The 11,406-nt window shown below is 40.5% G+C and overlaps 1 protein-coding gene across 6 annotated transcripts in view; it reads right to left on the reverse strand.

The window, feature by feature from the left end:
• Tdrd12 (tudor domain containing 12) overlaps nucleotides 1–11,406 on the reverse strand; it is a 75,847-nt gene that overhangs the window by 53,422 nt on the left and 11,019 nt on the right. For all 6 annotated transcript variants that reach the window (XM_005400082.2, XM_005400080.2, XM_005400083.2 and 3 more), the window contains exons 3-7: nucleotides 10,294–10,430; nucleotides 7,816–7,935; nucleotides 6,152–6,207; nucleotides 4,729–4,814; nucleotides 446–632 (exon numbers count right to left, since the gene is read on the reverse strand). In XM_005400082.2, the coding sequence (XP_005400139.1) occupies nucleotides 446–632; nucleotides 4,729–4,814; nucleotides 6,152–6,207; nucleotides 7,816–7,935; nucleotides 10,294–10,430 (586 nt within the window). The remainder of the gene's footprint in view (nucleotides 1–445; nucleotides 633–4,728; nucleotides 4,815–6,151; nucleotides 6,208–7,815; nucleotides 7,936–10,293; nucleotides 10,431–11,406) is intronic.

Genomic DNA, 11,406 nt, shown 5'->3' on the forward strand with positions numbered 1-11,406 from the left:
TAATCCCAGGCCTAGGGAGGCTGAGGCAGGAGGACTGCCAGGAGTTCAAGGCCAGCCTAAGCTACATACAGAGCTCAAGACCAACCTGAACTGTGGCCAGACCCTACCTCAAAAAACCAAAAATAAATAACTAACTCTAATTAAGAATTGAAAATTCTACTTTGTTAAAATCTTTAAACTAAAAACAACAAGACTTCTAAAAATGTACTTCAATGTTAATAAATAATTGAGAATAATTTTTTCCTGGTTTCATAAAAACAAACTGTAGAAACTTTAGGACCATAAAATCTGTCACAGGCTCATCAAAATTAAACTTTAATTGTTAAACAGAATCCAAGTCTCTGATTCCATACAGGGAAAAGTTTATATACCCCCTTCTATCAATATACTAATATTAAAAATAGAACAATTTAAAGGAAATATATATTGGTGAGGATCCACTCACTTTTTGTTTCTTGAAAATCTTTTCTTTGCAAAAGCATTGGCCAAAGAGTAAGTGCTGGATTAAGTTTGCTGGAAAAAGATTCTGACTTTATACTGAATCTTGCTTTCTCTACGGCAAGGTGTTCGTTCTTTGTGGGTGATACATAACAGGCAAAGTTCTTTGCAACTAGATCATCATTAACACAAACCTGTAAAAAGTTAAAACATTTCACACATGAGCATGGTCAAGTAACTGCAAATATTTCAAATCTATCTCTGAATTTCAATCTTCAGAAAAATTGCTTTATACAACACAATCTGATAGAACTAGATCTCCCGACTTCAGCTCTGGTGACTATGAACTAAATACTTCTCACCCACTGTCCTACTGATGAAATAGCAGGGGCGTGTATGAAATAAGGAGAAACATCTTGCTGACGACACAGCAAGCTCACAGCGCTTGTTCAGGCAAAGATCTGGTGGGAAACACTAACAACAAAGGAAAAACTGAGAAGTCAGATTTTATCAAAATTTAAAACTTCTGCTCTTCACAAGAAAAGGAAGAAATGGAGCAAAAGCTTTTTACATCAAGTTATCTGTATAGACTACATCCAGAAGAACTCTCAGAAGTCAGGAAAAAGAAAACAATGTGGAGGAAAAAACAGGCAAAAGTCCTGAGGGAATACTTTGTAACAGATATATGAATTGTAGTAAAAATAAGGTGTCATTTGTCATTCAGAAAATGCAAATCTAATCCATAAAGAGACCACTACACACCTACTGGAATAACCATATAGGAGCCAGGGAGCAATATATTTCCAGCACTCAAGAAGCTAAGACAGGAGGATCAAAAGTTCAAGGTTGGGCCTGGGTATATAGCCCAGCGGCACAAACTCCTGCCTGGCAAGCACAAGGTCTTGAGCTTAATTCCAGGTACAAAAAAAAAAATGTTCAAGATTGGCCTGGACTACAGAGCAAGTTGAAGACTGATCTAGACTACACAGTGAGACCCTGTCTCAAAAGAACCTCTAAAAAACAAGTCAAAGAGGACATGGAAGAATTGGAAGTTTCACACATTGCTGATTAGAATATAACATAGTCAATCACTTTGGAAAACAATATGACAGTTTCTTAATACCTAAAGTATTATCCAGAAGTTGGACTCCTAAGTGTTTACCCAAGAGAAATGAAAATGAAAGTCCATAGGCAAACTTACATGTAAATATTTGCAATAGCCCCAAATTGACCACAAATCAAATATACATCAAGAATGGATAAAAACACTCTAACATATCCATATAAAGGGAAGTTTTTGACACTAAGAGGAATGAACCACTGATGCATACAGCAACATAGATGTATCTAATTTTGCTGAATGAGAGGAGCCAGGCCAAAAAATGAGAACACCCTAAGACATATCCTTCTACTCCCTTTTGTCAGGTGGTAAAGGATTGTTGGCCCTAATCTTCTGGCAATTACAACTTGAGCCCCCCTTGGTTAAGTTCTCACTCAGCTAAGCATAGACCTCCCTACCTTCCACACTGCATCACCATGAAATAAATGTAAGTCATCCAACCAAGATGGTGAGAAAAAGGGACCTAATTTTTGAAAAGAGGAAACCAAGTCAGTAGAGAATTTACTTTAGAAGAGATGTTTTATAAAAATGGTCCTATAGCCAGCACTTTAGTATTTTTACTAATATGCAAAACAAGCAGTGAAGAGTCACAGGTAAAACCAACCAGAATGTAAAGAATATAAATGCAATATAAACAGGGTCAAATAAACCTTACTACAAAAGAATAACATAATCACACTGAAAAGAGTAGGAAAGAGAAAAACTAACCTGAACAATTTTGAGAACAGTATTCTGGCTGTATAATGTAAGACTAGAGACAAATTTCTCTTCTGTAGTAATGCAGACTAGCAATTCTGAAATTATGTCAATGCTAGGATCAAGCAAATAAACATGCTGTGGCTAACAAAAGGGGATTTCTGACTACTGGAGAAAGGTGTTAAGAATAAAGAGAAACAAGGGTCAGAACTGGCACTGGTTAAAGGGAGGGGTCAAAGCTCTGGATACAGGCACAGATGGCAGTGGTGTAAATGATTTAAAGTGTAAGTCTTTCTCTTGAAAGGCCATGTGCTCCATGACACTTTACAGCAGCAAGCACATGCAATGCCCTCATCTTACACTCCTTAACAAAGGGACCCAGAGTTTCTTAGAGAAGTGAATGATTCCAGGGCTGGGGTTAGAAAATGACAAAATGATCCAGTGGCACCAGAAAGTAGGGAGGGTTAAAAAATGATGGGGACACGAAAGGACACAAAAGCCACTGTGAAGAAATTCCTACTGGCCCAAATCTGAGTGAGACAATAACAGCAACGGATCCTAACCTCCAAATAAAATAACCAAACTCCATACTAATATAAAGTGAATAACTTAATAAATGGAGGAGAGACAGGGCTTTCTTACAGAAAAATTCCAATTAATAACACGGAAGGATTAATGGAAACAGGCCAACACCACAATACTAATGTTTCTGGCTTTGTTTGTTTGTGACAGGGTCTCACTATATAATTTAAGCCTGCCTTGAACTCACTATGTAGTCCAGGCTGGCCTCAAACTCACAGCAATTCTCCTACTTCAGCCTTCTGAGTGCTGGACCATGCCCAGCCACAGCGTTAACTTTTAAAGACCAAGAACCACTGATGGGTATTTGCATAATCTCAAAATATCTCCTTATAATTAATTGCAAAAGAAAAAACCAGCAGCTTTAAACAGGAAAGACCTGGCAACACTACGTTAACCAAGTGATCGACTTAAATAATCACTAGCAGCTAGACATATTCCCAGCAAGAACACCCCACAGGGATGCACTGGGAGAGGGGCATCTTCACTTCTGGGGAATTCTTGAAAAATGCACTTCCTCAACTAATCATAAGCAAATATCAGGGCAGGCAACTTGAGCAGCATCCCAAACAGTGGCCAGAACTTTCAAAAGCATCAAGGGTACAGAAGGTGAAGGAAAACTGAGGACTGTCCCAGGCTAGAGAAGACAAAGGAGACGGAATAGCCAGAAACAACGTGGGGGTCTACGTCAGCTCCTAGACTAGAAAAAGGAAAAGTACCAGGGAAACTGGCAAATTCATATAAGGTCTGAGAATTTTTGAAAACTATTTTATCAACGTTAGCTTTCGGTTTTGATGACTGTGCTTCCAATTCCACACAATCAACATTAGGATGTGCATAAAGCACACACAAAAACCTCCACATTCTTTCTTCATCTCTACTGTTAGTCTAAAATTATTTCAAAACAAACAAAAACGCCTAATTCCTAGGTGGGGACAAGGGGTGTAGCTCAATGGTAAAGTGTATGCTTAGCATGCGTGAAGCCTTGGGTTCCACCCCTGCCGCAAGAAAGGGAGGGAGGAGGCCAGGGGTGGTGGTGCACGACTGTAGTCCCAGCACTCAGGAGGCTGAAGCAGGAGGATCACTGCGAGTTCGAGATCAGCCTGGGCTACAAAGTGAGCTCAAGGCCAGCCTGAACTACATAGAGAGACCCTGTCTCAAAAAGACAAAACAAAACAAAAAAAAACCAAGAAAGGGAGGGAGCGAGTCCCTGTTAAGGTGCCCTTTATGGATTCTGGGCACCCCTAGGTCTGTGTCCTGCGCACACAGCTGTACCTTGCAGTGCCCTTCAGAAACAGCAGCCAGCCTGATGTAGCAGACAATGAGGGAGGGACAGGGCTCTCATATGTCACGTCCCCTTCCTTTCTACACTTATGAGAGCCGAATTCTTCCCAGTGAGCACAAATCACAATGAGAAAGTCTCAAAATGCAGGGAACCACAGCAAATGAGTGTATTTATAGAAATAATGTTCTCTTACTAGAAAACATTTCATACTCATCACCACAGGAATAATTTCTTGTTCGTCACTGAGATCCCATTCTGGCAAAATGCTCAAGTAATTTTTGAAGTAATCAAAAGACAGAAACACAATTGTGGCTAACTTATGATCTAAGCCAGACCTTGAAACATTAAAATAATTTCTCGCCAGGCATTATGGCGCACACCTGTAATCCCAGCACCAAGAGGGTGAGGCCAAAGGACTGTGAGTTTGAGGCCAGTCTGGGCTACACAGTAAGTTCAAGGCCATCCTAGACTACATAGAGAGACTGTCTCATAAAACAAAAGCCATTTCTATGCTGTGTAAATTATACTATTTTCTCTGGGTTTGAATGCTTATTAAAGAAAAATTTAAGAAAATGATAAAATATTTTTAAAATACAATTCTTTCACTTACTTTTACATTTTTTATTGTTACATAAAGGTAAACCTCAAAAGCATCACCTTCCACAGCACATAATTTGGCTTGCACCTGGGTAGTTGCTAAAAGGCATAAATGAAAGCACAAATGAGCTGATATTAATTGCATACTGGAAGCAATTCAGATTTATTCCCCAGCCTCTGCAAACCACTTAAGAGTACCCAGTGCCAGAATGGCCAACAGCTTCCTCAAGCAGGATGGCTCCCAGACAAAGGCAGCAGGAGTGAGTGATCTACACAAGACTCATGAGTGGAATGAGCTGCATATCCTTTGTTCCCATCAACAGGGTCCTCCCGCCACCCTCCAATAACCTCCTTAAGTACTTTCCTAGGTTCTATCTTCTCAAATCCGTTCACCTGAGTGCTCTGTCTTCCCCCAAATGCCCTATGGATCAGACTTCTTGGCTACGCTATCAGAGATTTAAGGACCCAAACAGCAGCTCCATTTATGGACATCTATCATGCACTGTGCCAAGTCATTTTTATACCATATTTCATTTCTTTTTACCTCAATCCTTTGAGGTAAGTACTGCTACTATCATTTTACAGGAGAAGAGGCCAGGCTCAGAGAAAGTTAAAGTATCTTGTTCGAGGCTGCACAGAAGGAGATGGGCAGAATTCAACTCCGGGCAGTCTGCTTCCTCTAAGCCAGTAATAATGAACCTTTTAGAGCTTTCAATGATAACACACAGTCCACCGCAACATGTTTGTAATAGGTTCACCACCACTGCTCTACACCATATTCTTATCTCCCATCATCCCTTAAAGGGCATGCAAGGGCCCAGACTGCTACCCAGCGACATTCCGCAGCCTTCCATATCTCCTAAGTTCAAAGCTTTGTGTTTTTTTTTTACCTAGACAATGGGAGACCAGGACCAATCAGGAACCTCACACCCACCCAGAGGGAGGAATGGTCACTACCAAAGGGTAGGACAGGAAAGGGACTATATTTTATAGTCACTTACATAAAATAACGCACCCTAAATAGCCAGACATCTTATATATATTAAACTAGCAATAATGATTACTACACGATATATAACCCTTGCTCATTAAAGTTATATTTTTGTCAAAACTTAACTGTATAAAATGTTCATCAATGTATTTTGCATTGGTGAAATTTTTAAGAGGCAAGGATTATTACTGTGCAGGGGTACATCCACAAAAATAGCCCCTTTCTAATTTTAGCTGTCAATTGCTGATATCCTCATCTACCCACAAAGTCCCAAAGGTGTAGTCATAGTGACATCTGGAGTGGAAGAGACTTCAGGTAACTTACAAATCCCATCTGAAGAAGGCCTTGGCAGGCAACTTTCAACCCCCCCTTGCTGACAGAAGGGTAAGTCACCGCAGGTGTCAATTCAAAACAGTCTGTGATGAACACAATGCAGTGGCCTTACCTTTCAGGACATTCTGAAAGTACTGGACTGCAGCACTGTCCCATTGCTTTGCAGGTCTGAAATAGTAAACAGATTCAACTTCACTAAATAAAAATTTAAGGCTGGTACATAGGATCATTTTGTAAACCATTCACTGGATATTTCTGACATTAAATATCAAGCATACGATGTAGATAACAGACAACCAACCTGCATTGTCACCTGCACCAGTGCAGAAACACACAGCACAGATGTCCCAAGGAGATGACCTGTGCCCAAAACCATGGCATCTTCTCTCCCAGTACCATCTTTTCCAATTACTGGTGACAAATCTGCCTCCCTAACACAAGCTCCCTGGGGCAGAGATCCTGAGAGTGCCATGCCCAGCACAAGCTGGCTACACCAGCACCCTCAGAGGTGATCTAGGCAAAGTTGCCATCACCCCATGCTAGTTTTCACTCTGCTGACAAGCACCCCTGTGCCATTTCCCACTTGATCTCCATCAGCTTGCTCTTTCTACATCTTTCCTATCAAGTGTGATTAAACTGTACAATGAATATTTTTTTTTAATTCATCACAGTAAAAGATAAACTGCCAAAGATGGGGGAGGGAGTGCGTATGTGTACCTTTCCATACCTATGTATCTTATATAGATATAAAATTACCTATCGATATAATCATTTTAGTACATATTTTAAAACATTAAATTACTATATATTATATAATTAAATTAGATGATTTATTTTCTATAACTATTTTATTATTTTTTATTTTATGTAGATGGGCCAAATGGTTTGGAAACAATATAGATGGCTATCAGGAAAGTAATGATTAAATATGACAATTATATCCATCTATGAAAAAGGCTGAAAAACTAAAAGGAGAAGGATGTGTATTGGTAAAGAGCTTTAACAGACGTACATTATTAAACTAATTTTGAAATGACAGCACGTTGTAATTTTCATTGAAAGTTCCACACATAAAAAATGTGTGTAAAATCGTTGACAAAGGTCTGGAAGTTCAGAGACGTAATAGTTCACACTTCCCAGGAGAGAGAAAGTAACGCTGGAGAACAATGTAATAATGTGGTTTGGTTTGGTTTTTTTGACGCAGGGTCTTGCCACATAGTTCAGGCTGCCTTGAACTCACTACATAGTGCAGGCTGGCCTCGAACTTGTGGTGATCCTTTTGCCTGAGCCTCCTAAGTGCTGGGATTACAGGTGTATACCAGCATGCCCAGGTGTTCTGTTTTTGAGATGGGGTTTTGCTATGCTGCCCAGACTGGCCCTGAACTCCAGAGCTCAACTGATTCTCCTGCCTTAGCCTCCAGAGTAGCTAGGACTACAAATATGTACCATTGCACCTAGAAAATAAACTTTTTAATGGTCCATGATCCTAAGTTTTGCTTTTCTAGACAGTTAATTTATTACTTTTCGTAAATTTTTAGAAAAGATAAACAGCACCGAGCTCAGGCCCTCCTCTGAACCCCTCAAACACAGCCTCTGAAGATGGGCTAGCCCATGATATTCTGCTGCATGGCCAGGTTTAACCAAAGGTGACTCAAAAGCTACCTCCTGCAAAACAAACTCTCAGTACTTCTACAGGAGAACTAATTTTAAATAAACATCATACACTTGACCTAAGGCTTTTTTAATGATTTAAACTACTTAAGAAGCTGTACTTACACAATTTCAGCATTGTCTTCACAGAAGTCAATGTGCAGTGTAACAGGTTTTGTGCAATGGAGTCTGAATTTTTTCGCCCTATAGGGAAGCTGCATAAAAGATTCTACTGCAACGCGGATGCTTGAAAGTGGAAGAGACAGTTCCATTATAAACAAAATTATACACAATGTATTCATTTTGTTCACAGTACATCTATATAGTCAATATACTTAACAGAAAGAATTCTGTTTCAAATCTAACTACCAACAGTGCCTGAAGACACTTGGTCTAGGACAATGATGGTGAACCTAGGGCACTCATGCCACAGTAGGCTGCTTGTATCACTGAAAGTTCTAAAAGGTTTGCCATCACCAGTCCAGGGGATAAAAACTGTGTGAGTGGAAAATATCTTGATGCATAAAGCATAAGTATACATATATCTACAGTGCACAAGCAGATGTTAGATATTTCTGTGGTATTAACATTTCACAGCATAAGGGGAGAGGTTCAGGGGGAAAAAAAGTAAGGATACAGTGAGGATCTCAAGGCTGAGAAATACTGGGTAATAATGAGCAAACTTGTGAAGAAAATTTTGGTAATACTTTTAAGTATCAATTTCAATATTTGACTAGACTTACACAAAAGTTTCTGTAAATTAAAAAAGTTTCTAGTGTTCACTTCTGCAGCACATATACTAAAAAAGTTTCTGTATATAAATGGATGGTTTCAATAATAAATTATTGCCATCTTTGCACAAAAGGCCCAAAGGACAGATTTGACAAATAAATTCTAAATTCTTATTCCATTCCATTCTTATTCTTATTCCATTCAGGCAAATGATCATGATAAGATATTATTTTGACATAAGCCAGTTCTCTTCCCTGGATCCCACATACCCTGTACAGCCAACTGCAAACCTTCTGCCTCCAACAGGTACTGCACTAATTGCTTCAACAGCTCTATCTCAGTGTATAGTTCTCTTGCCCCAAATATGCTAAGCTTAAAATACCAAACACAAAAAGAAAAGCTACCCAACAGTAAGCAAAATAATAATTTTAACAACTACAGCCGGGTATGGTGGCTCACTCCTGTAATCCCAGCACTTGGGAGGCTGAGGCAGGAGGATCTTTGCAAGTTTGAGACCAGCCTGGGCTACAAAGTGAGCTCAAGGCCAGCCTGAACTGCACAGGGAGACCCTGTCTCAAAAACAGACAAAAACAAAACAGAACAAAACAAAAAAAAACCCCACAATTATAAAGGTGCAGAATCACAACCTGGAAAGCCATCTCCACTTTCCTTAAATATCTATAAATTCCCAATGTCTGACAAGCCCTTCTACCATGAAGATTAAGATACCTCTCTTATTGCTATTATGTCTACTTGGCATTGTTCCTTCTTTAGTGAAGAAGTGTCCTTCTACTTATTAAAGTGATACTTCTTACTCTAGGAAGGAAACTATAGTTATCCTGAACAACTTGTGCTAGTGTTTTCTAGTAACTGACGTGTGGTCCCAGAAACAGTGAAGGCTGCCCAGTGTGCATCCAGTTACAGACTCATGAACTGTGTTCCTGCTATTTGTGGTGGCCACATCCTCATGTGTTAACAAGGGAAGTCAGGACTACATACCGGAGTGCATACTCTGCTCTCTGCAGAGTATGAGCCAGCATACTCTGAGCTTGAGCCAGCAATCTCCCCCACCTCCCACTAGTGTCTGTTGGGGGGGTCACACTGAATAAACTCAGGGGCCAGACCACAGGGCACTTGGCTAAGGAAGCCAGGAGATGCAGAGACAAGGGCCTGGACCTGAACTGCCTTTTCCAAAAGGAAAGTGGCGAAGGGCCAGAGTTGTCCTCTGAGCCTCAAAATCTGACTACCTGCTTGTTGAGAAGGACATTCCTTAGTTACTATTTTGTGTATTGCCTGACACCTGACCAAGCCATGATTGTTGGGTTCTGGAGGAAGTCTAGCATAAGCATTGTAAGCCCCCAGATCAATACTAGATGCTTTGCTGAGATATGGGTAAAGGAAGATAACATGAGGGCTTACTGGTCAGGGTGCACTCCTATGATAATTGAGTTGTACTGTCCTTGCTAAAACAGTTGATACCCTCCGATTCCTCTGCTGCCTCCTTGGTTGATTCTGAATAAAAGGTTACTGAAGATGGTAAACAGGGCTCAGTCCCAGGGGCTGCTAGCACCTGATCACAGGATTTTGGCTCTCCTGGTTTGATTTATTCTTACTTTTCTTATACATGTGCAGGCACCTAATTTGGGGAATCTGTTCACCCCGGACAGAGCTGGATGAGAAGTCTGACACCTGCTCTTCCAATTTATAGGTACAGAATTGGAACTTGTAAGTCCTCCCTTCTTGAAGCTAAGGAATTCCTGTTTCATCTTTTCCCAAAAGGGAATGCTCTCTTCATCCCCTTAGAAACTGACATTCTCCTTGTCCTGAGATGTCTCCTTGAAGAACATAAGGCAAAATAAACAACATACATACTTCTTAGATTTTACTGGAATATACTTGGCAAAATCCACAAGAAAGCACTTGGCCAGGTAATGGTCTGCTGAAGGTACGATTGATTTAATAACAGCCCTGCACCAGGACTTTAGCTCTTGACAATAGACCACACAAACCTACGAAGTAAAGAAAATGGTTTTATTTTTCAAATTCCCTGCTAAAAACCCTTAGTCATATAATAACAGAACCATAAAGTTCCTCTCAAAACTGTATCAGGCTGTATTTTACATCAAAGAAAAGGACAGACATGCTGGAGGATGGACCTGCCCAAACCAAACATGACTGCCAGGAAAAGAACTCCGAGAAGAACATAGGTCACTCTATTGTTTTTTGTATTCTGCTCCACTGTTTTTTGCTTTTACTACAATAGTTCCCTCTTTTCCACAGTTTAACCTACCTGCAGATGACTAGTCTGAAAATATTAATGGACAACTCCAGAAATAAGCAATTCAGAAGGTTTTTCTTTTTTCTTTTTGGTTTTTTTTTTTCCAGTACCAGGAATGGAACTCATGACCTTGCGCTTCCCAGGCAGGCACTGTGCCACTGAGCTAAATCCCCAGCCCCAATTCATAAGTTTTAAGTTGGGCTCTGTTCTGAGTAGTGCAAGGAAATCTTCCACCATCTCACCGCACCAAGTCCAGAGCACGAACTGCTCTTGTCTGGCACGCCACACTGTATGTGCTACCCATCTAGCCATTACTCACTTAGCGGTTGTCTCAGTTACCGGATGAGCTGCTGCAGTATCACAGGTGCTTGTGCTCAAGAAACCTTACTTTACTTAATAATGGCCCTAAAGTACACTTTTAGGACAGTACTGCTATGGTTTGGATCTAAAGCGTTCCCCAAAGGCCAGCTGATGGACTTCTGGGAAGTGACTTCATTAGGAGGATCATAACTTGATGGTATTAGTGGGAGGTGACAGAAACAGGAGTGGCGGCTAGCGGAAGGGAGGCAATTATGGGGGTGGGAATTTAGCACTACGTCTGATATCTGGCCCCTCTTTTGGCCCTTTCCCTTTCTCGCTGCTTTATGGCTGTGACGAGGAGAGTTAACTGTCCTCTACCATGGCTTCCACCATATTTCTGCTTCACA

Source organism: Chinchilla lanigera, unplaced genomic scaffold (genome assembly GCF_000276665.1).
Source record: "Chinchilla lanigera isolate Chin_1 unplaced genomic scaffold, ChiLan1.0 scaffold00067, whole genome shotgun sequence".
NCBI classification, from domain to species: domain Eukaryota; kingdom Metazoa; phylum Chordata; class Mammalia; order Rodentia; family Chinchillidae; genus Chinchilla; species Chinchilla lanigera.